This window comes from Talpa occidentalis, unplaced genomic scaffold (genome assembly GCF_014898055.3).
Source record: "Talpa occidentalis isolate TD23 unplaced genomic scaffold, MPIMG_talOcc4v2.1 talOcc4.10, whole genome shotgun sequence".
NCBI lineage: Eukaryota > Metazoa > Chordata > Mammalia > Eulipotyphla > Talpidae > Talpa > Talpa occidentalis.
The window spans coordinates 85,144,024-85,171,778 of NW_023600993.1; the positions used below are offsets into that span (position 1 = coordinate 85,144,024).

The 27,755-nt window shown below is 38.9% G+C and overlaps 1 protein-coding gene across 8 annotated transcripts in view; it reads left to right on the forward strand.

Moving 5' to 3' along the window:
- Window positions 1-1,487: 1,487 nt before the first annotated feature.
- LOC119233590 (copine-1) overlaps window positions 1,488-27,755 on the forward strand; it is a 37,316-nt gene continuing 11,048 nt past the window's right edge. Inside the window, exons 1-3 of one of the 8 annotated variants that reach the window (XM_037496082.2) lie at window positions 1,488-1,560; window positions 7,649-7,733; window positions 10,341-27,645. In XM_037496082.2, coding sequence (XP_037351979.1) covers window positions 10,363-13,269 — 2,907 coding nt within the window. In that variant the 5' untranslated portion in view covers window positions 1,488-1,560; window positions 7,649-7,733; window positions 10,341-10,362 and the 3' untranslated portion in view covers window positions 13,270-27,645. Of the gene's footprint in view, window positions 1,679-7,648; window positions 7,734-10,340; window positions 27,646-27,755 lie in introns of those variants that run through there. The other 7 variants (XM_037496074.2, XM_054696830.1, XM_054696835.1 and 4 more) reach the window with 7 other exon arrangements.

Below are 27,755 nucleotides of genomic sequence, written 5' to 3' on the forward strand. Positions count from 1 at the left end.
TACAGGCCAGAGGTATGGCGAGTGAGAGGATTCACCAGAGACAGAGTGGGCAACAGAACAGGCAGATTGACTGAAATATACTGCTGAGGGGAGCAGAAGGTGAGACAGGAGGGGTCAGCCACACCATGTGGGCTAGCTCCCTGGCCAGGCACCAAACTCCTGCAGTGGCTTCCAATAGCTTTATAGTGCTGAGACTTAACCCTTTGCGCCATCAGGAAGGCCCTGTATTTTTAATAAATTTTTTAATTTTGAATAGAGTTAGTAGTCACATATCCATTGTTGAATTTAATTTTAACTCAAAATTTGTCAAAAAGGCAAACATCCGTACATCATTAAATAATGATTAAACAATTTTTTCCAGATTTCATTAACTTACTAATCTTTTTTCTGTTTCAGGATTCAATTTTAAATACCATATTGCATTTAGTAGGTTTTGTTTTGAATGCACCAAGTTATAGTTGCAGAGAATATTATCTAATAAAGTATACTAGGAGTTTGAATACCATTTTGTTATGATGAGTCAAAAAATCATGGCAGATGTCCCTAGTAATGTTATTTGAGGACTTGATTTACTTGTACCTTCCTTTTGCTTAAAATCATCGTTTCCATCAACCTTCCCACAAAATCACTAAGACTCTATCCACGATGTTAAATTAAGTGAGGATTTACTACATAGGTTTTGTTTAAAACTGTGCCCTGATTTCCAAATTTTACTGTTACCTTATTCGGTGTGGTGTGCTTGCACCACACAAGATTGCTATACAGATCTCACCAAATCTTGTTGCAGTGTGGAAATTTAGTCCCTGATTTGTTAGTTAACTCCTCACTTGTTTTTAACTTGGAAGAGCTCAATTAGGGTGACTGACATTCATCAAGATAGAGCATATAGGCTGGAGGAGTGGAGTCTGGGAGGCTAAGACCTAAGCAAAATGACAGTGAAATTAACTTTTTTTATTTAATTTATGCATAGAAGAACTGGAGTGGAGGCCAGACGTGTGTGTGTGTGTGTGTGTGTGTGTGTGTGTGTGTGTAAAGATTCACCAGAGACAGTGGGGAGAACAGCCAGATCTACTGAAATACATTGCTGAGGGGAGCACTGGGCGAGACAGGCGCTATCTGCAGAGACCTCTCGTTAGCTCCCTGGCTGGGGATCGAACTACCGTCTAAGCTGCGATAGCGTGATGGCGCTGATTCAGTCTCTAGGCCACCAAGGAGGCCAAACGATGAATTTTTCCATAATGAATGATACTAATGTGTAACTGTGGAGGGGTTAACGAGAAAGTAATTTGCACATTCCCGCAAAGGGGCAGAAGCAGATACTCATACCTGCCCCATCGCCTAGGGTCAGTCTCCTAAAGCCAGATTAATGCGCAGGAGCCGCCAGCAGGGATTCAAAGCACGCCCCGCCTCCGCCACAAACAGCCCCAACTTCCGGAGAATGCCTTAAAACATCAGCGCGCTTGCGCGGCCCCTCCCCATGACGTCACCATTCCAGCCGCCCCTTCTGGAACGCAGAGCTGCTGAGCGGGTCGGCGGCCATTTTGTGAAGCGGCGAAGGAGGTGGTTGCTGCTGTGGGCTCCGGGAAGCCGTTCGGGCTGGGGCTGTCGGCCGCGGGGCGGAGGCACTCGCGTGGGGGGTAATTCGGGTCTGGGTGCGGGTACCGCGCAGCTCTCCCCGGTAAGACTCCCGCAGCCCCGGAACGGGCGGGGCTGTGCGGGGCTCGAGCCGCCCCTTGGTGGCCCGGGGCGGGGCCTTCGGAGGCCTCCGAGCCCGCCGCAGCGAGCGCCCCACACAAAAGGTCGGGCATGGCTGCGGGGGGCCTGGGGCGCCACATGCGCCTCTGAAGCCTGAGGGGCTACAAGAAGGGCGCAAGAGAATGAGCCTGCTTACCGAAGTGGGGTCGAGGCCATAGCGAGGACGCCCCCATGGTGTGAGAGGGAGGAAGCCAGAGCTGGGTGGCCCGGCAGCCAGCGCACTAACTATAGTGAAAACACACCTCCCAATGAGCAGGATTTTCTATGCCTCCAAATGGAATAGATATTGTAACTACAGCTTTGCCCCCTGTATGAGATGTTCTTAGCGAGGACACTCCCACCCCCGCCCCCTCCCGAAGTAGAAAGGAGGCCCCTGTGGCCTACCAGAAAACGGAGACTACAATCTGGCCACACCTGTGGGGAGGAAGCTGTAGTCGGTACGCTCCTGTGCGTCTAGGAAGGAAGTCGCATACCGGCCACCTTCGTGGCCTGAAAGTAGAAAATTCAGTGAAATGCTAGGAAGGGCTTTATCCTAGTGGTTGTAGGTAGTTTTGAGTAGCCGGCCTTTGCAGCGAGTAAACGGGGCATATTCTGCTTCCCAGGTCCCTGAAAATTGTAATAAGATGCTAACTCTAAGTCTTTGTCCCCAAGTAGGGAAGGGACTGCTATGAGCAGCACCTTTACATCTCCCCTGGGAGAGCCTCGAGCACTGAAAGAGTGTCCAAGGGAGGTGGAGGGTCGGTGTTATTGATGGAGAGGGAATTGAATTTCTCTAGTGAAGACTGGATTGCTAGTTTGCAACCACGTGAAATGAATGGGTGGGAGGGTCTACAGGTTAGTAACTGTACCCTAGTGCTGGAGGCTTAGCTGTTAGATTGTTAGTGAATGGACTTAAGTGAGCCTCCAATGTGTATTTTATAGTGAGAAGTGTGAGGGGTTTCTGTGAGCGTTACGATGGGGTTATTCGTTAATTGTCTGTAATTTGTTTTCTGAGAGTTGCAGCCTCCATAGATTTTTGGATCCTAAAAGCCTCCTTGCTCCTGGATTCCCAGAGATGACCCAATGAGAAGTGGGGTAGTTGGCAGGAACCATTTTGTATTCAAGATTAGGGTGATGCCAGTCAGTATAACCTGCTGGGAAAAAAGTGATTGCAACAAAAGATTGGTTGAAGGAGAGACTTGTGAATGGAGTATTTCTCTTAATAGAGTTTCTTACTTGAATGGTTTAAAATGGAGTAATTTTTGTGAAATGCTGTGTTAGGAACATGAATTGCCTTGGACCTTGCATTTGTTTTTATTGTTGATGCATTTCAGAGCATTTACAGTTGAAAAATTCGCAAGTCTGGACATACAGCCTGATTCTGCCTTTTTTTTTTATAATAGAAATATGATACAAGACTGGTTGTACTTGTTTTTGAAATTTGGTAGCTTCAATAGAATGGAGGATTTCTGGACTTGGTAGAAAGTAGTTGTGTTTAGGAAGTTTCCAAGAATACTAAAAAGAAGTCGGAAAGAACTGTTACAGGTGGTAATTTTTCAAGAAAATGAAATGTTTGGCGTGTTTATATAAAAGTTGAGGATGTGCTTGGTATTACTGAAGAAATGTTTTACAAAACGGAATGCATTTTTATGTCACCTTTGTATGCTTCATTAAATATTGGTTATTTATGGTTTGTAATGCATAATTTCAATTTTTTTTAATGTTCGTATCTGTCAGGTGAAAAATGTGGAGCTCTAGAAACCATTGTGGTAGTATTTGGACATATTGTTATGTGTTAATATCGGTATGCTTCAGGCTTCTTTCACTTTCTTTGACATGCCAAATGTTTTGATTATTGCATATTTAGAGTTTGGGGGTTGGTACAATTTTTAGATTCGAAACTTGATTTTGTCGGCCAGTGTGTTCTAGGTACTGAAATCCAGTGGCAGTATTCAACTGTTTTTATTCCCTTTTGTAGAAAGCCATTTCATTCAGTTTAGATGATTATTTTCTTCTGTAGATGCTGTAGTAAGAACTTCTAAGTGTCAGTGATTTGGTTGCACAAAAGATGCCTTTGGATATCCTTTCTTTGCAGGACTGTTTTCTTTTTTTTTTTTTTAATCTCTTGCCTTTCCCACGAGTGCTTAATCAATGTTAATAGACTAAATTGATATTGTTAAATGTTTTAGGTCAACTAAGCAGAAAAGCAGCTCCAGCTAGTTTTTTTTATCAGATTTTAATACCACCACCAGTACCCTTTGGTTTGCGTAGAGTTCATTAAATTTATCAGTGCATTAAGTTTAAAGCCAGCTTTTAATCCTTAACACCAATAGAGAAGGTGAATATGGTGAACTAGGTTAGAAATAATGTGTTGCTTTAAGGCTTTAAAATTTAAATGAAGATGATAGTGAACATTTTTGTTGGTGTTTGCTGGGGTGGGTTTGAAAAATAATGTCTTTTTCAAGGAGGAAATAAATATTTTAATTAGAAATGTGTTTTGAGTACTGACTGTAGTTTGATGGAAAAGTTGAGTAATGTGCTACAAAAGGGATACATTTCAGTCAGCATGGGAAGAATTGTATCAGTAAGAATCATCCCAGAATCTAAAATGTGATCCATTTGGGATGGGGGCAAAATCAAATGGACAAAGCTGTGTTGTTATTTTTTATAATGCCTACCATAATGTGATTATTGCTTGTAGCATTGTGCCTATTATGATTTGTTCTGTCTTACTCATCTCTGAGGTAAATATGAGACAAGTGCTTCCTTTTTAGCTGTGTAGTATCTTCGTTCTTGATTAAATATTGATAACTAGACAAGTTAAATTTTACTTTTGGATTTTTTTTAAGATTTATTTATTTATGCATACAAGCTGGGGTACAGGCCAGAGGTGCAGGGTGGTAAGAGGATTCACCAGAGATAGAGTGGGGAACAGAACTGGCAGACTGACTGAAGTTTACTGCCAAGGGGAGCAGCAGGTGAGACAGGAGAGGTCTGCCTCGCCATGTGGGAATCTCCCTGGCCGGCCAGGGATCGAACTCGTGCCGCAGACGCGCTGCTGATTGTTTCATAGTGCAGTGCTTAACCCCTTGAGCCACGAGGGAGGCCCATTTTTGGATGTTCGTTACCAACTGAAGAGTGGAAATGGTCAAGTTTTAGTTTGTGCCTTAGCTTCCTGACAAAGAGTATTATTGTCAGACGTTCTGAAATTTCAAGAGATTGCAGAGACTAATATATAAGGAGATCTGTCTTGTCTTAATAATATGCTAAATTTGTAATTTGTGCATGTACCTATATTTGTAAAGCTGAAGCAACACAACTTAGGTTAGGACTAATTCAGAACACAAAGTAGAAAAATAGATTAATGCAAGTTTCTCATTTTAGAGCTTCTCAGATGTGTCAGTGTATTTAATGGCAAATCAGTCCCATATTTTCCTCCTCTACCCTTATCCTTTATGTGTAGGTAAACGTGTATTTTCTATGTTTTGTTGCATACAATTATTTCAGTATTATCTTCTAAAATTCACTAAAACTTAAGGTGATTTTCATTTTGGTTGGTATCCTGCATTCATTTGGTTTCTAACTTATATTTAGAACACAGGAATGTGAAGGTTCCTGAAAACCAGTGATACATCTGTTAAATTATTGTGGTTTTTACAAAAATGAGGTGTTGAAAAGGAAAGCATTTCACTTCTTAGTTTCTTTCTACTTTGCCTATTTGAAGAGATGGGACACCATGAGTTGTCAGGCTTCTTGCCTGAACTTTCAACATACTTTTCTTTGGTATGGAGAGAGTTGGGGCATCTCTTTTTCTGAAATAGAAGACTCCCAAATTTATGTCTAGATTGATTTTGTACTTTAAATTGAACATGTAAATTTGAACTGGGCCTTTCAGCTTTTCCTGTGGAATGAGACAATTCCTCATTGTGTGTGTGTGTGTGTGTGTTTAAAGATTTATTTATTTCTGCATACAAGAACTGGGGTGTAAGTCAGAGGTGTGGGGGGGCGTTGAGAGGATACACCAAGGAGAGAGTGGAGCAGAATAGGAAGATCTACTGAAATTCACTGCTGAGGGGTGCAGTGGGCAAGACAGGAGAGGTCTGCAGTGCCATGTGGGTTAAGCTCCCTGGCCCTTCCGGGATGGAACTGGTGCTGTAGTGGCTGGCAGTAGCTTGATAGTGCTGTCTTTAACCCCTGCTCACAAGGAGGCTGCTACAATTCCTAATTGTTACAGTAATCTCTGGCAACCATGTAGAAATTTATTAGAGTTGACCTGGTGTGTTTCCTTTGGACTTAACTGACTGACCGGGAAATTGTTCCTCTTGTGGACATACAGTGCTTTCTTGGGTCTAGAAGAAAAAAAAAAAGGCCAAGGAACCGGTTTCCTTTACCTTCAGGGCACATGTCCTGATCCCACACCAGACCTTTTGAATTGGTATCTCCATTTGGGCGTCAACAGTTTGTCTTACATGCTTACCTAGGAAATTACACGCTTGTAGCTCATAGAGTCAAACCTGTACATTTAGAAGCAAATAGAGCAGCAGAAGCTCTCTGCCCACGTGTGTCTTTTCAGGTGTTCCCCTGCCCGCCCTTTCTCCTTTTCCTAATAAACCTGTTCTTTCAGAATGTAAAAATAAATATTGCAGTAATTCACACTTTCCTCATTGGATTTATCCTTTACATAAAAGAGCTTTTTTTTGTCTCATTCCCCTTTGTGACCCACTAGGTAAACTCCTAATGTAGCTTTTAAATGAAGAGTTTCAAACTCTTTAGACTTTAATTAGGATTGATTTGTGCAATATACAAAAGTATTGATAAATTGCTCTGGGCTTTTGAAGTGTTGTCAGTGACATTTGAGTAATGTTTTGTGGCAAAACACTCTGTTTTTTAGTAATTTGAATAGTTGTTTGGAACATGTTTAGCCTTGTTCTTTAGAAAGGTTTGGAGTAACACTAAATTTTTTTAATGTTTTACTTTTTGATGATATTAAGCTCACTGCTGGTATCTTGTTAGTAGTTGAACTGAGCATCATTTTACGTATCATTAAGCATCATTAAGGAATCTTAATGCCTAACAATTTTTTTTCTGTTTCTCTGAATTAAAAAATGACTCTTTGAACATAGTTGTCTGATCATGTGGTCATGTACATTGCTTGTGAATTGTTCATAACATCACCGTTTTGGGAGAAATTCCAGTGACAGATGAGTGATCTGTTTTACTTTGAGAAATACTCTTAATATGCCGATGTATTAGGGGATTTTTTATTTTTACAAGTTTCTTGTACCTTTTACTGTTAGAAGAAAAAGTACTCCTTACTATTTTGAACCTAGTGGTTTTACCTAGAAATTAGCCCTTACAGCCAGTACTTTTGCTTCATTTGTTTTTTGTTTTGATTCTGTTTTGGTGCAAAAGAAAATATAATGAAAGATTAATCACAGTAATTTCCATAAGTATCCGTGAATTGATGATTTATTTTGTCAGGAACTGTTGTTGTGCAAACTTGTGGGTTTTCATCGAAAATTTAGTGGAAACCTAGGTAGCAGTTGGACTTGTGTTATAAAATTTTCTGGACTGGTTTAATCATCAGGTGATAAAAGCAGTTCCTGTGTGAAGTTGAGCATTTATGACTTAGTTTTTTAATTGATTCATTCATGTGCTAATTCTGACACATTTCTGAGTGTGTAAATATATAGTGTTTTCAGAAATATTCAAATTTGAAAATAACACCAAATAATAAATAAGCATTGTGGAATTTTGGTACATCTTTCTTAATTTTTTTCCTTTTTTTGATAATGCATTCCAATGAAGTACTCTGGTGGCTTCAGACTCGCCTTCGTAATATACAGTTCAGTGTGGCCTGTGCGTGTTTGTGTTTCCTGCATTGATTTTTGCCTCCGTTTATTCTCTATTGCAGTCTAAAAGTTGGTTTTAATTGGTTGCCCACAGGATTGACTTGGCCTCTACTTCTTGTTAAGAAAATACATCTCTTGTTTTATCAGGTAAGAGATTTTGAATAGAGGGTATGTTTCTACACAAATAAAATGAGATAGCTTATTAAATAACATGAAAATATGTAGTAACTAAATTGTTTTTGTTTTTTAAAAAAGCTTATCTGAGGGATGGGGGTGGATTGGACTGGGTGCCTTGAACAGTTGTTTCCTTTGGGGGTCAGCTTTATATGGCTGTATTTCTCCTGCTGTATTCCTGATTGTTAGGCAGTCAAGTAGCTGTCTTTTCCTCAGAGCATTCTAGGCTAATTGCAAATATAGGTGCTTGTTATTGATACGGTTTATAAATATTCCTTAGAGGTATAGGTTAAGCCAATGGGTCATTTGTTTTAGAGTACAAATTTTGACTTCACATGGAATCTATAGTGACTGGAATCTACCTTTTTGTTTACATAACTTAGGTAGACTCAAGATTGAAAAGACTTGCCTGTCGAACAGACACTTAGTATCAGAATTGCAGATCTTCTTTCATAGTTTTCAGAACCTAAAACTATTTCCTCTTAAGATGGCTCTATGAATAAATCTTGTGCTCCACTTTGGTTTAATGCTCAACTCTATTCTAGCTGGTAATCTGGGCAGATTTACAGTATCATGTTTTCATGTATAGTTGGTATCGAATTCCACTAAATTCCTTCTTTTTGCAAATGGTTTGAAGACTTAGTGTGTGTGTCATTTTAGTCCTGTGTTTAATTTTTGTTTTCTTGAGACCATGCCAAGTTCCCGTTTTATTGTCTCCATGCAAATTAACAATTTCTCTCTCAAGTCGTTTTGGGTACCTATGATCCCTGTGACATTTCTCCCATGTAGTGATTAAGTAATTGAGCATTTTTTGAACTGGAATGCTATCTCAGTTTTGCATATGACTAATATTTTGGAGTCAGTAAGGAAAGAGAATTTCATTTAATAACTTGGAATTTCTTGATGAGCTTCCTTATAGACTGTTAATTAGTAAATAAGGATAAAAGAGTGCTGGTGTGATGTTTTTTACTATTAATTTTTCTTGTTGACTCTTGGCCAAAAATGAAAAGCTTCCTCCCTTCCAAATTTCTAGTGTTTTATGATATAATAGTCTCACAAAAACCTTTTTGTTTGAGTTCATCTTTCTTGATTAAATTTGAAGATGACTTATCTTTGTGTATGTTTGAGAAAATTTCTCTTGTGTGCAGCAGTCATACTATTAAGATAGATTTTATTGCATCAAATTAGTAGTCATACAATATTTGACATTGAGGCTGACTCCTAAACACTCAAGTAAATGTATAAAAAGTATTTGACATTGAATAAGTGCTTTCTTTAGAAAACTCTAAGAGTTGCAGTAATAAACTTTGTTCTCCTAATGTTCTCATTGGAGAAGTGATAAAACCAAAGATCAAATAATTTGTAATTTCTCTTCGGTCACAGAACCAATTTAATAGATTTATATTTAAAAGTTGATTTTTAAGGAGGCTTGAAAAACTATATTATTGATGACATAAATTTCAAATTAGTGTTTTTCCAGTTCCAAGACCTTGTTTTGCAATGGGCTGCCTTTCCATTTATTCTTAAGAAGCTATTAGAATGGAAATTTGATTTGTATCTGAGGGGGAACTTTTCTTTTGATTAGACCAAAATGGGCATTATCTAAGTAGATCAGTGAGTACCCAGAAATTCCAATAGGTGTTATGTTGAGTCAAAGACTATAAGAATCATTGAATAAATGTTATGCCCTAGTATTCTAAAACAAAAGCAAAAACAAATATTGCCTCTTAATCATTAACGACTGTCCCCTCTGGGGGGGGAAATAATTTTTTTTTTAAACAGAGGATTTGGGGGATAAGTCATTGGACCTGAGTTTTAATTAAAACATCTCTGGTGAAATGGCACTGTAACCATAGTCTACATTTTGGAGTGACAAATATATGTGACTAAGATTTTGTTTATTTTATCCGGTATTTCTTGTGAAACCTTAGTATATATTAGTTTTCTAATAATTCCATATACCATTCCTTTCAATATCTCTTTAATAAACAAACCTATAAGGTAGATTAAAGAGTTTTAGGATGAAATATGGAATCAGTTCTCATTTGAAACCTAAATCTACTTTAGCATTAAGTATTATGTATGATTCATTAGTGTTTCAGTTTTCTGTTCCTGTAGGATTTTGAGATTGAGGCATATAAAGTGACACTGAATTCAGTGAAGGTGTCGAGTTTCCAAAGATGTAAAGCCAGCGTTACATACTAACTTTGATACAGCCTTTGCTTATTTTTCCCCTATAGATCGTTAAACTTTTTTCCTTAATTTTACTTACACATTTCTTTTAGAGCTTACTGAAATAATTAGTGATGTGAATGATGTAATTGGTGATCTTACTCTCCTGTGGTTGTTTCTTCCTGAAACTTTTGAGTCTTGGGACTAATTTCTAATTTGGGTTTTACATTGTTAATGGCACATAAAATGTTCAATTTTTAGAATATCCATATTTTAAAATGACATTGCTTTTAATAGTTTGAGGGAATATTTGAGGGCCTAATATTTGAGGGCTGGTCATTCTTATAGCTTAAAACTTGGTATAATAAACAGGAGTCTGACCTGGCCGTTGCCTTTTCTCATCTGCAGGTGTGTGTGGTTTCAGCGCAGCATGGCTGTGGTCATCCGTTTGCAAGGTCTCCCAATTGTGGCGGGGACCATGGACATTCGCCACTTCTTCTCTGGATTGACCATCCCTGATGGGGGCGTGCATATTGTAGGGGGTGAACTGGGTGAGGCTTTCATCGTTTTTGCCACTGATGAAGATGCAAGGCTTGGTATGATGCGCACAGGTGGTACCATTAAAGGGTCAAAAGTAACACTATTGTTGAGTAGTAAAACAGAAATGCAGAATATGATTGAACTGAGTCGTAGGCGTTTCGAAACTGCCAACTTAGATATGCCACCAGCAAATGCTAGTAGATCAGGACCGCCGCCTAGCTCAGGAATGAGTGGCAGGGTAAACTTGCCTACAACAGTACCCAACTTTAATAATCCTTCACCCAGTGTAGTTACTGCTGCTACTTCTGTTCATGAAAGCAACAAAAATATACAGACATTTTCCACAGCCAGCATAGGAACAGCTCCTCCAAATATGGGGGGTTCCTTTGGGAGCCCAACATTTAGCTCAACCATTCCAAGCACAGCCTCTCCAATGAACACAGTCCCACCGCCACCAATTCCTCCAATTCCAGCGATGCCATCTCTGCCACCAATGCCATCTATTCCCCCAATACCAGTTCCTCCTCCAGTACCTACATTACCTCCTGTGCCTCCTGTACCCCCAATTCCCCCAGTACCTTCTGTGCCACCCATGACTCCACTGCCACCCATATCGGGCATGCCACCCTTAAACCCACCACCTGTGGCACCACTACCTGCTGGAATGAATGGTTCTGGAGCACCTATGAATCTGAACAATAATCTGAATCCTGTGTTCCTGGGTCCATTGAATCCTGTTAACCCTATCCAGATGAACTCTCAAAGTAGTGGGAAGCCACTTCCCATCAACCCTGATGATCTGTATGTCAGTGTACACGGAATGCCCTTTTCTGCAATGGAAAGTGATGTCAGAGATTTTTTCCATGGGCTCCGTGTTGATGCAGTACATTTGTTGAAAGATCATGTAGGTCGAAATAATGGGAATGGATTGGTTAAGTTTCTCTCCCCTCAAGATACATTTGAAGCTTTGAAACGAAACAGAATGCTGATGATTCAACGCTATGTTGAAGTTAGCCCTGCCACAGAGAGACAGTGGGTAGCTGCTGGAGGCCATATCACTTTTAAGCAAAGTATGGGACCTTCTGGACAAACCCATCCCTCTCCTCAGACAATTCCCAGGTCAAAATCGCCCAGTGGGCAGAAAAGGTCAAGGTCAAGATCACCGCATGAGGCTGGTTTTTGTGTTTACTTGAAAGGGCTACCATTTGAAGCGGAAAACAAACATGTCATTGATTTTTTTAAAAAGTTGGATATTGTGGAAGATAGTATTTATATCGCTTATGGACCCAATGGGAAAGCAACTGGTGAAGGCTTTGTAGAGTTCAGGAATGAGGCTGACTATAAAGCTGCTCTGTGTCGTCATAAACAGTACATGGGCAATCGTTTTATTCAAGTTCATCCAATTACTAAGAAAGGTATGCTAGAAAAAATAGATATGATTCGAAAAAGACTACAGAACTTCAGCTATGACCAGAGAGAAATGATGTTAAACCCAGAGGGTGATGTCAACTCTGCCAAAGTTTGTGCCCACATAACAAATATTCCATTCAGCATTACCAAGATGGATGTTCTTCAGTTCCTAGAAGGAATCCCAGTGGATGAAAATGCTGTACATGTTCTTGTTGATAACAATGGGCAAGGTCTAGGACAGGCATTGGTTCAGTTTAAAAATGAAGATGATGCACGTAAGTCTGAACGCTTACACCGTAAAAAACTTAATGGGAGAGAAGCTTTTGTTCATGTAGTTACTCTAGAAGATATGAGAGAAATTGAGAAAAATCCTCCTGCCCAAGGAAAAAAGGGGTTAAAGATGCCTGTGCCAGGTAATCCTGCAGTTCCAGGAATGCCCACTGTGGGAATGCCTAGTGCAGGAATGCCTGCTGCAGGAATACCCACTGCTGGAATTCCCACTGCTGGAATGCCTAATGCTGGAATGCCCGGTGCTGGGATGCCCGGTGCTGGGATGCCCGGTGCGGGGATGCCTGGTGCGGGGATGCCCGGTGCAGGGATGCCTGGAGCTGGGATGCCCGGTACTGGAATGCCCAGTACTGGGATGCCCGGTGCAGGAATGCCAAATGCAGGAATGCCCAATGCTGGACTGCCTAGTGCAGGAGGTGAAGAGCATGCCTTCCTGACTGTAGGATCTAAGGAGGCCAATAATGGGCCTCCATTTAACTTTCCTGGTAATTTCAGTGGGTCAAATGCCTTTGGCCCACCACTACCTCCTCCAGGATTAGGAGGGGCCTTTGGTGACGCTAGACCTGGTATGCCTTCAGTTGGAAATAGTGGTTTGCCTGGTCTAGGACTGGATGTTCCAGGTTTTGGAGGTGGACCAAATAATTTAAGTGGGCCAGGATTTGGAGGGGGCCCCCAGAATTTTGGAAATGGCCCTGGTAGCTTAGGTGGCCCCCCTGGTTTTGGAAGCGGCCCTCCTGGTCTTGCAGGTGCCCCTGGGCATTTGAGTGGGCCACCAGCCTTTGGACCTGGCCCAGGTCCTGGTCCTGGCCCAATCCACATTGGTGGTCCCCCTGGCTTTGGATCTAGTTCTGGAAAACCAGGACCAACAGTGATTAAAGTACAGAATATGCCCTTCACTGTGTCTATTGATGAAATTTTAGATTTCTTTTATGGCTATCAAGTGATCCCAGGCTCAGTGTGTTTAAAATACAATGAAAAAGGTATGCCCACAGGCGAAGCCATGGTAGCCTTCGAATCTCGGGATGAGGCCACAGCTGCTGTCATTGATTTAAATGACAGGCCTATTGGCTCAAGGAAAGTAAAACTTGTATTAGGGTAGCTATTCACATCAGTTCTTTATAAGGTAGCTCTTCATAGTGCTGTGATTAATGCATCCAGATTGTTTTCCTAGTATTTCCAGGTTAGAACCTGTGGATTGTTTCAATTGCATATAGATTGGTTTTCATAACATATAGTATTGGTTGACTGTTTACAGAAGACTCACTACCAGGATAAACATTGCTGTTTGTTACAGTAAAGCTATCTGGAGAGAACACAAAAATGATTTTGGCATACCATTAGAGAACCTATTTGTAAAATTCAAATGACCACATAAAGCTTATCAAGGAGTCTAGATTGGTTTTGTTTTATACCATATGGGATGAAGAAAATAGAAATGTCAATAGAGCTCATTAAGGGTGTTCTTGCCAGCTGCTGAAAAATAGAAGTTGGCTACTATTGGAATTTGGTTTAAAGCTGGACAGATTTGCTTTGTTATAGGATCAAAGCTTTGTCTAAAGTCTTCATTTTCTTTTAAAATTAAATAAAATCTCTGTATACAGATTCACTGTATGTACCTTTATTGCTTCTTGAGGGTTATTGCTGTATAGACAGTCCTGCTTCTGAAGTTGCTGCTTTGTTTGCCTAATTGACTCATTTGTAAATGAGCAGAACTGTTTTTTTTTGTTGTTCTTCTAACATAAAACTCCACACTTGGTTTGTGCTATAACCTTGAACTTTGATTTCTAATGTCACACTTAAAACTGTGTGGAATAAGACTTATGCCACAAAAATAAAATATGGAGTCCTTTACCCACCAGAGCCTTTTTGGTTTGACCGTCAAGCTTTAGTCAGTCAGTTTAAAAATTATTCATGTTGCTTGGATGGCCTCAAAAACCAGAAACCATTGATAATAATCATTGTTTAAGGTGCTTTATTTGAAGTCCTATCTATGGAGGACTAGTATTCTTGCAATTTCCTTGTATCCCAAATTTATGTGAAATTTTGGTCTGTAAACAAAAAGGGTCCATTCATAAGAAGGAGCATTATACTATATCCAGAGCGTTTAAACTGTACTTGAAATTGTTAGCTTTGTTAGTAATAGTGTTACAGAATGAAAGAGCCGTAAGCTGGTCTGTAGATTTATATGCATTTAATCCTGTTACTTGGAGACTTAGGTCTAGCTGTTTGATCAGGAGCCCGTTTGTAAAAATTCTTCATATACAGAGTATAAGTGCAACTACCAGATGGAAGAGAATTGAGATTCCTTTCCCTTTTATACTCCCTTCTTTGGCATTCAGGACAGTAAGGCAGGAGGACCACATGGGTTCTGGTTGGTAAGTGTCCTTGTCATGAAAACATTTGCCTTACAACATCCTGCTCACTGCCACAAAAGTCTCTATTTATGGCTACTTTCTTTCTCAGTTAAAATGCTCTAAGGATGTGTCATATTATATTATAAACATGTAGAATGGGAGATTGGTGAGAGATCATGAAACCAAAATTTATCTTTTACATTGACCTGTCTTGGTTCGAAACATTCCCAACATTTCCTTTAAATCAGTGTACTTACAAAGGGGTCAACCTTCTAAAAGAAATATTTACTATTTAAAAAGATAACAGTGCCTTTTTGGTGTTGCAAGTCAGAGAAACACTGATATACAGCGTCGTGGTAATTTAGAGTTAAGAGTGGCAACAGTTTCATTGGTGTGATAAGATTTGGAAAGCCTTTTCATCCCTATAATTTTAGAGGATTGACAGTATAGGATATTTTGTTTAAGGAAAGGGTTGTTTAGAGTTTCAAAGAAGACATGGTTGTGTTGTGGGTCTTTTGATAATTCATGAATATATATTTGCTTTGACAGATCGCTAGATACTGCCTCCTCAACTAAAAAAGCAATATGATGTTGTATATGCTGTTCAATATAAGTTTTCTGTTAAGTAATTATTTCTCATTCCAAAGACAGAGTGCAAAAAACTTCAGCGCTGCTTGGGAGTCTTATTTCGACTGCAGATTATTTTCCCCATTGGAAAGCCGACTATTTTCATTTTAGAAAAATGGGTTGTTTAAAGATGAAAGTTTTGTCTTTTTTTACATTTTATTTTGGTTATATGTTCGTAATTCTTATTAAATATCTCATACTTTTATTGCAACTACTTTGTTATTTCTGCATCTTAGATAAATGCTGAGAGGAAAACGTGATTTCATTGTTCATCAAATTAAATAAATTAAGAAAATAGTGGTTTGTATAGAAATTGGAGAGAACTTTGTTTCATATTTGGTTGAATCACAACAGTGCTTTTCTTGTTGTGAAATGTAATTAAATGCTTTGCTCTCTGGAACTTGATTTTTGTGTATCTGAGATTTATTAACAGTGCTAACTGCTAAGCATATTGTTCATCTTGTTCTGGGCATTGGAGTTTGGGTTTTTAAACAATTTTTGAAAATATGTTCTGTGAAATATTCATACCTCTTTTCCTGCAAGTTTTCTCATAAGAACTAGCTTTGAGGTGAAAATGAATTTGCATTATTTCCTCATCTACTTTGTATGGTATGAAGGATTTGTAAAGCTTTTGCTCAAAGTTGTGTGCATTTGTAAACACTATCATTTTCAATTTCATGTGTAAATTTTATTGTGTTTTTGGTGACTGACATTAATGGAAGAGAATCCTTTGCATTAGATTTATTTTTTTCTCCCCCTCTGCTGAGGTTTTTTTTGTTTTCTTTTAAGGGATTAACAAAATCTACAAAATGTATTTTATATATAAGCACATTTGTAAACTTGTTCTTAACATTTAGTGAAATACTTAGTTCACAAGCGAAAATTTGAGGTATGTTCAGTGGCTTTTTTTTTTTTTTTTAAATGCAACACTGTTAAGTGAACTGTAGTTCCAGCTTTCTGGTCCCAAGTTCTCAAAGCATTGACAATGAAAATTTCACTAGGAAACTTTCTATTCAAAATTTCAGAGAGTAATAATTTGATGTAATTAGGTCAGTTTTAACCCACTGAATGGAAATCTCGCCTGTATATAGAAGCAAACACAGTTTGAGTGGAAAGACATTCATTAAAAATAAGGATGCACGAAAGCATTAATCAAACTCAAATTTCCTTTTATTGGATTCTGTCATTGTGTACAGATGTGGATCAAGTGTTCAAAAATAAATCTCACTCATTAATTTCAAAAACACTTTAAAAACAAGTAAAAAATGTAAAATTAGTGTTAGTCAAATCTTCTGGGAAGAATTTCTGGCAGTGATGACTTGAAAAAAAGAATTTCCCACTCTTGTAAAATTGCCACATTTAAATTGTTTTACTGGCAGTGCTACAAGTAGTCTAGATTTTAAAAACCAAACACAATAAGATGACTTGTTGCCAATATGGCCACAGCATTGCCAGCAAATCCTGCCTTGGCATCATTCAACAGAGGTTTTGTTTATAAAAATTAAGTCATGAATATTGTTCAATAAACTTGTCCTTAAATAAAACAGGCTGATGCTTTTAATGCTTTAACTGCACAAGTATATTTTACTAAGCTGTAATACCAGAGTTTTTTGGTAACTCCTGAAAATATTTTGTGCCTTTGGAAAGGTGGAATTGGTGATGTTGTTGGAGGTAACAATTGTTTATCCTTACCTGCTAATGCTGAAATTTGGAAAGAAGAGGATGCCCCAAACAGCAGGGAGGAAATTTAATTCTAGATCAAATCTGTGGTATTTACCCTTTCAGACTTTCATTATGTGTTTTGTTAGCAAGCCACTTTGTTATGTGGGCTCAGAAAGAACCAAAATCCAGATGCTCCTTTTCAAAGAAGGAGTCTTAAAGGGGGCAGTGGATTGTCTATTTTTAAAAAGTAATTACTTTAGGAAATGGGAAAATAAATTTTCAGAGGATATTGTTACTTGCACAGACCTGTAAGGCTTTGTTTTGCTTTTGCATTAGTGAGGGTATTTGAAGTGGGAAAGAGAAGAGTCAAAAATGTTACAGCTTTCTAACACTGATGCTCTAGTTTTGTCCCACATTTGTTGGGAAAAAAATAGCAAATGAAGTTTACCAAAATTCCAGAGTCCTTTAAAAAAAATCTGTTGATATATTGCTGTTGCAGAGAAATTGGTGGGCTGTTCCTTTTAACCAAAGCTGTCGAAACATGTTTGTAACTTTTATTTTTATCATTTAAGATTTTTAGCCTGTATTTGAGTTTGAATGCCTAATTTGTTTTATTAGAGGTGTTTAGACTAGACTTACTTAATTCCAGGAAGCAGCCTAGCTGTTTTAAAATTATGATGGTTTGATTAAATATTTGAAAAATCACAGAGTGACATCAGAATTCCTACAGTTGTCCAGAATGGCCTTTGCCATCTTAAAGGGTAGATTGTGTGCTAATATCATCTTTTGTTGCTCAAGCAAAATCAGTCCTATAACTTGCTATTGTCTGCTTTTCGGTGTTTTACAGCAAGAAAAGTTTATGAATTGTGTGCATTGCCACCATTCTCCTTATACCCCCAAAGTAGAACTTTTATGGCATATGATAGAATCCAAACTTAAGACTATCCTTATTTAAAAAAAATTGCTTGTCTTTTTAGCATAAAATCTGATAGATCACTTTGACTTATTGTAAAATGTTCTAGAAAGCATGTTCTATGGTGGTGGCACAATTCTCTGATGATTTAGTGACTTTCTGGGAAAACCCGTCTTCTACAACATAAGCAAGTTCATCTTTTAGTGTCTGCTCATATAAATGTTAATTCTTTACTGTGATGTTTCTGGGTTTATTCTTTGTGCCTTGAGCTACTTTGTACCAGAGGATCTCACAAGCATCCTATTCAGAATATGGTTCCTTTGCTGGATCAACATAACTAGCAACAAACAACTAAGGTGGCACTACTTTTCTACTACTGAAGAAACCAGAAGGGGCAAAAAGCCACCTGATTGATGCAAGTATTCTACCCTAGAGACAGACGGACAGCACTCTAAAATTCTGGGGGCAGGAAATAGTGCTGGGGGAAGCCTAAGAAAATTCCTTGAATTCTGTATAGCGACCCAGGGACCTCTCCCCAGTGAAAATGTTGATGGTTAAAGAGACTAAGTTAATACCATGTAAAGTGGTTAAATGGCACTGCAGAACATCGAAGTGGGCATCCCAAGCTGTTCTCAACATCTGGACTCTGACTTTAGTTAAACAATTTCAAAGTCATTTTTCCTAATCAACTGATGGTTTGCCATATCATGTTGAGAGGAGATGACTATTAATAGAGCCATCACCAATAAGAGAACATAATTAAATGTGAACAAAGTCAAAGTTGTAAGTCTGTTTTTAACCAGGGCTATGAGTTTCAGTTTTCCTTTGATTGAATACACCCTCACTGCTCTCCCTGTAGCCCTGGCCTCAGAATTGGGGTGGGGAGTGGGGTAGAGTTCACTCTTAGCTCTTGATTTTGACAATAAGATTTGTCACTTTAAGTGTGCTACATATCAACCACTTTGTGATACCATAAGTCATCTATTAGTCCTTCTAGAGGGGGACAGGCTCAAGAAGGGTAAAGAAATTCAGCTACTTAGGGGATTTAAATCATCAATTGGTATTGTTGCTCTTTTCCTCATTTGTTTTCATTTCCACTTGGAAGTGAGTTAAAACCACCTTACTACATACCCCCCGCACATTGGGGTGCAGTACAGACAGGGTCATTTTCTTTATACATCTTTTGGGGCTATTGGGCCAGGAGAGTCTGCTGTAAGTCTGGCTAAAATAGGAAGACTAACAACTCTTACTGAAGTAGATACTACTAGTTATATTTGCTTCTATGTGATTGAATTGACAGAATGGAATTGGAGTCCTCTATTGTCAAGCGTTTAGGATAATTTCACATGAATATACAGCTTAGCCATAGCTGTATCCTCTGCTAACCAAAGGTTTTGAGTAGTGTTCGCTGTGCACCCAGCATTTTACACACTAGTGGATAAGGAAACAAAATAACAAAATAAGATGCTTATTCTTCAAGACTTTAAACTCATCATAAAAGTACGCGCTCGATTGCACAAGGTATGCTCATGTGCCACGGGAACTAGATACAGTTTCCTGGCCAGTTTCTAAATGGTCAGACAGAAGCAAGTGTAATGGAAACCTTGTATGTAAGCCGAAGGAAGGTGTGCTCTCTCACTAAAATGTTCTTGGGGACACGGTATGTTGATTTAGTAAGGGGAAATGTCTGTGAGAGTACAGTGGTATTATATAAAACAGTGCTTGGGTGCTTGTCCTTAAAGCTTTTAAAATTGTTCCATAGCAGCCTAGCTTGAGGTTCCTGCAGCCTGAGTGACGTGACTGAGCTGAATGGTCAATAGATAGGAAGGTAAGGGTTGGGTCTAGGGATGTCCTGACCTAGCAAAGGCATAGAAACTACATTTTTTTAATAAGTCCTTGACTAAGCTACTAGATACCACTTCTTATAAAATATGCTCTAGTAAGGTATTCGGAAATGCTCCAGAACTAAGTGAATTTCCCCGCCACTTGTATGCATAGTTGATTACCTGAAATTATTTCTAGCTTGGGGTTGATTTGATACAGAGTTTTTCTATATGAAATAACCACGGGTGTAGGTCTTTGTTCTTCTAGACTGATAGAACTTTTTCTGATGGAAATGTTCTCATCTGAACTAATAACATAATTACTAGCTACTTGTGGTTAGTGGCTGCCATGTCAAACAGCACAACATTAGATTCACAGAGTAATAGGCTTCCTGTTCTGCGTGATCTCTGGAGACCTCTGTGTTAGGCAGCACTGTCCAATAGAAATAATGTTACTTGATGTTATTTCACATGTCCTAGTAGTTACATTAAGAAGGTAAAAAAGGTGAAATTAATAACTCAGTAGATCTAAAATATTACCATTTAAATATACTAAGGTTATATTTTTCAAAATTCATTGTTTTAGTCTTGTGGCACATCTTGATTTGAACTAAGCATATCTGAAGTACTCAATAGCCACATGTGGTTACAACCTACTCTTCTAGACTGCCCAAATTTGGAATATAGAAAGTAAATTACTTGCTATTTCTCTTTTAGTTCTGTCATCCCTTTCAGCTGTTTGTTTTATTGCATTCCTCCTGACTTTCCTTTCTCCTCTTGTGTTTGGTGTTTTTTGGGGGAGAACTTGTGTCAGTTACCTGAGTAAAAAGCCATATTGGAAATTGACTTAGTGGCAGTTTTAGATTGTAAAATTAATTCTGCAGCAGGACTTGAATCTACCCCCAGTCCCATTCCTCACTCACAGTGGCAAATGGATAGTGTAGTTTCTCTGTTGAAAATCCTCCCTTTTTATTTCCCAACTTTCCTAACAAAAATTCCGAAGAAAACCTATCTTAACATCTCTCATTATCCCAGATGAATATATGCTAGTGATGGAGGCTAGTATTATGAATGGTAGGTAGGTTTTCTAAAAGCTCTGGTCTGCTTCTCATTGTGCCAGCTCCTTTCATGTACTCAACTCCTTGTGCCGTTGGTCACATTGCACATTGGAGAGGCACAATTTCTTGTCAACACCCTTGCCCTGAAGACACTCAGAAAGGAGGTCCAGTACTGTTGTCTTGAAACTTGAGGCAGTAGTGAGGCAGGGGTCTTGTTAACGTGTTGCAGATTTAAAAAAATACAGATTCTAGCAAGGCAGAATGTGGGTAAAATTGACTGCTCGATAGATATTCTTTGAAATTTTTGGTATAAATCACATTCTATTTGTGTTCTTCTTGTTTGTTATTTAAAGTTTATTATGGGACTTTGGTAAAATCCTATAAATGTACTAGTCAGGAGCTTTTCCACTCCTGCCACAGCAATCAAATAGGGAGAATGGTGCATATAGAATTATTTTCCATCTGTGTCCAGGGCTAATTATAGTTAGTATTGGTCATGGGAAGAAGCCACATGAGTCTCACTGCTCTTTAAGTGACCAGGTAGGACTTCAGATTGGACTTTATTATAAGCTGTGGGCTGCTGATTAAATAGGTAGATGCAGAAATCACATTCTCAGGGAATCAGGTTGTGGTTCATTGGTGTGACCTAGGACTAGGCATTTCTCTCTGGCCTCTGTTCTACAAAATGAGATTATCCTAGACAGTGTATCTGGTTTTAAATTTTGTGATTCTGTGAACTCAGTTGTATTTTTGGAGATCAATTTGAACCTTAAACTAAAAAACTCTATTTTTGGTCTTGCTACTGCTCTACTTTTTCTGAATGTGATAGTTTTCCCACACAGCGGCTTGAAAACTTCAATACAAAAAGAGAAGAGTCTTCATTTACTCTTTTGAGGACTAGCCCTTTCCTGCCAGTTATGTCCTTTGGTGTAAGTACACCAAAGGCATTCCTCCCTGTTGTCCCATGAACTAACATGTAGAAAATGACGTACTTCGGGCACCTCTTCTGCATCAGGCACAGAACATGCTCCATGGTTGGCCTCCTTTAATACATTATTCTCACTTTACAGGTGGGGAAATCCAGGCAAAGAGAAACAAACCAAAAAAAAAAAAAAAACTTAGGTTTTGCTGAAAGTAAGCGGCAGACGTATTATTTAGTCATAGACTATCTGCCTTGACTCCAGAGACAGAGTTGCTCTCTCCTTCAACTGTTCCCTGCCTCTCCGTGACGTTGGGGAGAAGATACAGGAGGCTACTGGCAGCACCTTCCTAGTCTTCTGGGGAAGGGTCTCCAGCCTTGCTCCATCACCGGTTCAATTCTCCAGCTTTTAGTGTCAAGGAACAGACACCATGACAAGTCGGTGCGACTACTCAGCTTTCACAGGAAAGCTCATGCTTACAGAGTGGGACCTGGATTTATTTTGAAGTAGGCAAATGGAAACTTTGTGTAAGCACATTGAGTCATTAAGGGGTGGGGGGGGCACAGAAAAATAGTAGAGTCTTGTGTTTGAAGCTTATATGTTCCTCCTTGGTTCATTTCCCTTCCCTATATCCAAGTCTCTCCTCAAGCTAGGTTCTTTTTTTTTTTTTCCAAGATTTACATATTTATGTATACAAGAGCTGGGGTGCAGGCCAGAGGTGTGGGGGGTGAGGATTCACCAGAGACAGAGTGGGGAGCAGAACAGGTGGATCTACTGAAATACACTGCTGAGGGGAACAGTGGGCAAGGCAGGAGGGGTCTGTGCCACCTCCCCTCTGGCCAGGGATCAAACTCATGCTGCAGTGGCTGCGGATAGCTTCATAATGCTAAGACTTAACCCCTTGCACCACCAGCAAGGTCCCAAGCTAGGTTCTTTTTGAAGAGCTAGACACAGATGGGATTTGCTCAACTTCGTTTAAGTCTCTTGGGGACACTGGAGTTGACCAGTGGTTTCCTTGCCCATCACAAAATATAGCAAAAGTATAAACTGATCGTTTACCGTATTTCCCCACTTGCACTGTTACATGAATGTGCACATTTTAAACTTCGTAGTATATTGCATTATATTGGCTGCAGTCTTAGCATTACCTAACTAAACCAGATTGTTTTACATTTTTAGTTTATAAATACAATTTTAGTTACCCTTAGTCCTATGTACAAGCAAAGAATCATGTACGTTTTATAGGAAGGTTTTGCATATTTGGTTCGATTTGTGGTCTATGAATACTATAAATGGGGCTGCTGACTTATATTTGGGTAATCTCTGAGCAAGGGTGAAAAACCAACTTGTTTCTCCATTCCCCTTGAGGAGGCAGAGGGGGAAAGGAAGAAGAGCGATGGTGGTGGTGGTAGACAGTTTGTCATTTCAGTCTTACAGAAAAATGGTATTTCATGGGTGGTGTTCCATGGAACCTATAGAGAATCTCCTGGTTGGCCCTCAAGGCTTGATCCATCATCTGAGCTGTTCCAAAAAAAGAACCTAGCTTGAGGAGAGACTTGGATATAGGGAAGGGAAATGAACCAAGGAGGAACATATAAGCTTCAAACACAAGGTAGGCAACAGGAGTGTGACCATGGCTTTGGTTTGTTGAAGGAGTGATCCTATTACCCAGATACTGTGGTTTTATTCCTCTTCCTTGCAGTTTGGAAATGAGATTGAAGGCTGTTGCTCTCCTTGTTAGACTTTTCGGGATGGAAGAGGCCTGTATAACTACTGATTGGGAAGGACTGATAAGTTTCCATTTAACTGGCACTGAATTGTATCCTCTTGAATCCAGGAGAAGAAATCTGTTACTGGATTCATGAAGAGCAGAGATAGAATCTCCCAAGGCAGAAAAGGGGATGCTGTAGAAAATATAGAGCATGTTAACGTCCTATTGGCAGAGAGTAGGATTCCGCATCAATAGTGATACACTGATAAACTGGCTAACTGGAAGAAGGGAGCTGATTGTTAGCATTTGCCCAATTTCTGTGGCTTAAAAGTTATCAATGCCACCTATTTTACAAATTTTCTTAATATTTAACAATTCTATTCTTGTTAACTCTTACCAGTCTGCTTTAACACACTGCTGCAAGCCTCCTTTGGATGTTTTGAATTCCTAGTATATGCTTAGGTCTGCTGTGTGACAAAGATGTTGAAACAGCATTTATTCTAAAGAAGTTTGTCATTTCAGTTGGCAAGGCAAAATGCTGGAAGCTGATAGAATACAACTATGGTATGAATTGAGTATAGTAGTCTAGAGTGAGATGTTAAGTGCTGTAAACATGAAAGGGGGTATATATGAGAACTAAATGTATAATAACAGCTAACATTTATTGGTAATAATAGTGACAGACTGCACTAAGTATCTTACATCTTCAGAAATAGGTAGTATCCCCCACTTTATACCTGAGGAACCTCCCTTAGGTATATATATAAATAAGACATTTCAGGTGGGTATGAGTAATATCTCATTGTGGTTAGGAAAGACTAAGGCCAGTCCTCTTGCCCATTTCATGTAGCTATTAAAATAATGACAGGTTTTTTCAGGAATGACGAATATAATAATAGTCCTAAAGTTCTACACTAGATGGGAATCAGGATATTTGTCCCCATTTTATTTAACTAGGTATGTGGCCTTAGTCAAATCACACATCTTTCTCTGCCTTGAATTGACTTGGATCACTCAGTCCCTTTTTATTTCTGACATTTTGTGAGTTTAAGTATGAATGAGTATGGTTTCTTTAAGGAAAGGTGGGGGAATGTGTCCTTCCAGGAAATGGGACTGGAAAACAAAGTTGTTGACTATATGGGTAAACAGGAAAGCAACTTACAAGGAAAGTGGAAGGGAATCACACTCCAAGTGGGGGGAAACAAAGGTAGAAAACATGAGTGCTGTATACTCATTTGTTTCTGTTTGCAATTCCTGACTATCAGCAAATGGGAGGGTGGGAGCAGTGGATGCACCCACAGATAACAAACTAGTCTTTTGTGTCGTGAGTTGTTAGAAAAAAATTCACTTTTTCTCTGATGGCTTAAGTAGCTGGCCAGAGTTATTCTTGGGTTATTTATGAGGCTCCTTAAGTTACCATTCCTTACCTGTCATTAATTGAACAGATTGTTATAATGCACCTATTTTGTGTGAGTCACTGGAATGAAAACAAAACATCTGGTTCCCTCTCCACATTGAATTAATAGTGTAGCAGGAGAAACATAATAAGCAAGTTACAAGTTTTGATAGGTTTCTGAGAAGCTGGGATTTGTTGTGTTGGAGCCAGGGAAAGCTGACTTCAACATAGAAAACAGACCAGAGAAGACTGACAGTGGAAATGGGGAGACCAATTAGGAGACTGATAGAGACATCCAGGCAATTCAGGAGTGAGTGCACAAAGACTGGGCAAGTAGTAGTCCAACCTCTCTTAAAGAAAATTCTGAGACTTCTCTTACTGACTTGCTTAAGTGTGATATTTAATATCACAGTCCTATAAAGAAGATCAGAGATTAATTATAATGGCACTATGTGAAAGGTTAGTGAGTCTATGCATCTGTTCAAAGGATATGGACAGAAGAGTAATATGAAGTATAGTTTTTCATTAAAGATTTAGATTTCTAAATGCTAGGCTTGGGGACAGGTTTTAATGGAGAGAGAATAATCCCATGAATTAAATGGGATTATTTAAAGAGAATATTGTTCAAAGGATAGAAAATTGCAGATGTGATTTGGTTATTAAGGTTTGCTGATTCCTATGATAAAACAAAGGAGGCACAGGAGCTCTGGACTTAGAATAGAACCCAGCCCCATATGCTACTGGGGTACATGTAAGGCCATGTCATTCTACTTAGAGAAGAACTGAAAAACTGCAGAATAACATCAGCTATGGGGAAAAATGGTAGAAATGGTAATAGACTTTGGAAAAGATTGCTCTAGTCTGCCAGAAGTTGAGCCCTATCATATGAAGTATCTCCTGGTCTGCTTCATTTGTCTGGCATCTTTACTGGCATCTTTGAGAAGTCCTGGAGTGAGGAAGTGAGGAAAAGGCTTCACTCAGGCCTTTTTTCTTTCTTTTTTTTTTTTTTTTTGGCTATAATTTCATTGCCACAGATAATTACTGCTAATGTTTTTATATTTCATAACAAGATATTAGGGATAAACCTGTGATCTTCCATTTAAAATTCCCCCAACATTTTACTATGAAAATTTTCAACATACAAGGAAGTTGAAGAAATTATACTGTGAATACCCATATATCCACCAGATTCTACATATAAAGGTTTTTTTTTTTTTAATACCACGTATCCATTCCAGACCGTTTCGTTTTTGGATACCCTACAAAGAAGGTGCAAGCATCAGCACGCTTTACCCTAAACTTTTCAACATGCCTTGAGTTCAATATTTGTTTATGGGTTTTGGGTTGGGGGGTGTTGGGGAGGTTTGGAAAAATAGCATAAGATACACACACACACAAGTGTACCTATTAGGTTAAAGTGACAAATACATACATTCCTGATTCACATTCCTATCAGGATAAAGAATTTTTCCATTCTCCCTAGGATTCTGCTTCTCCTCAGTTAATACCTACCCCTTCTCCTGATTGGGGAAGAACGATCAGTGAAAGTTTTTCATTATTGGTTTTGCCTGTCCTGAAACTACTTTTATTTTATATATTTTTTTACATCATTTTTCATTTTTGCACAATGTATGCATTTTCATTTTGGTTATATTCCTCATACAATTCCACCCCCATTATTTTAACCCTAATCCCTCCTTCCTTCCCCCCTCCCCACCCCAGTGTGTTTCTGGTTTATAATTGCTTGTTGATTTTGATTTTTACTTTATTATAATTAGTCTTTTTCCTGGTCTCTTATTTAGGTTTTCTAAATTCCTGCTATGAGTGAGACCATCCGGTATTTTTCTTTTTCTTTCTGGCTTATTTTGCTGAGCATGATCCCTTCCAGCTCCATCCATGTTGCTGCGAATTGCATGAGTTTATCTTTTTTGATTGCTGAGTAATATTCCATTGTGTATATGTACCACATCTTCTTGATCCAGTCGTCTATTTTTGGGCATTTGGGTTGTTTCCATAGCTTAGCTGTTGTAAATAGTGCTGCTATAAACATAGAGGTGCAGGTGCCCTTTTGAATTAATGATTCTGTTTCCTCTGGGTAAATACCTAGGAGTGGAATTGCTGGATCTTATGGAAGCTCCATCTTTAGCAGGTTGTGGAATTTCCACACAGCTCTCCATAGTGGTTGGACCAGTTTGCACTCCCACCAGCAGTGCAGGAGAATTGAATTCCTTTTTCTCCACATCCTCGCCAACATTTGTTGTTGCTAGTTTTTTTAATATGTGCCATTCTCACTGGTGTAAGATGATATCTCACTGTAGCTAAAACTACTTTGTGTGTATTTTATGCTTTAGATTCATCCATGTAGCGATAGTAATGGTTTGTTTCTTTTTATTGTTGAGTAATTTTCTGTTACATATATAAGCACATTATGGTTTTGTTTTGTTTTGTTTTTTTTGTGGGACCCTTGCTGGCAGCCGGGGGATGAACCGGCTCTGCCTGGCAGCCCAGCGCTCAACTGCTGCGCCACCAGGGGAGGCCCAAGCGCATCATGGTTTATGGCTTTTTTTATACATTGTCACATTGATGGATACCTGGGCTGTTTCAAATTTTTGGCTATTATGAATAAAGCTGCTATGAACAACCTTGTATAAACCTTTGTGAACATAACTTGATATCCTTTGGATACAAATCTGGGAGTGGGAATGCTCTTGGACTAGGAGGCCCAATTTTATGTTTGAATTTCTAATAAGCTTCCAGACTTTCCGAATGGTATATAAATACTTTCACTGACAATGTATGGGAGTTCCACATCCTTGCCAACCTTCGACGTTGACTTTTTACTTTTATCCATTGTGCGTATATAATAGTACCTCATTGTGCTTTTAGTTTTCAATTCCCTCATTACTAGTCCTGTTGATCCCTTCTTCTTTATTTCCAATTTATATTTTTTCCTTCATGAAGTATCTGATCAATTTTTTTGTGCATTTTAAAGTTGTCTTTAATACTGAGTTCCAGGACTCCACTTTTAAAATCAAAAGCTCATTTGTATAAAATCAGGATAAGGAAGGTTTATTGTTGGACAGTATTTCAAATGACAAAGATTACAAGGTTTGAGTTGAAC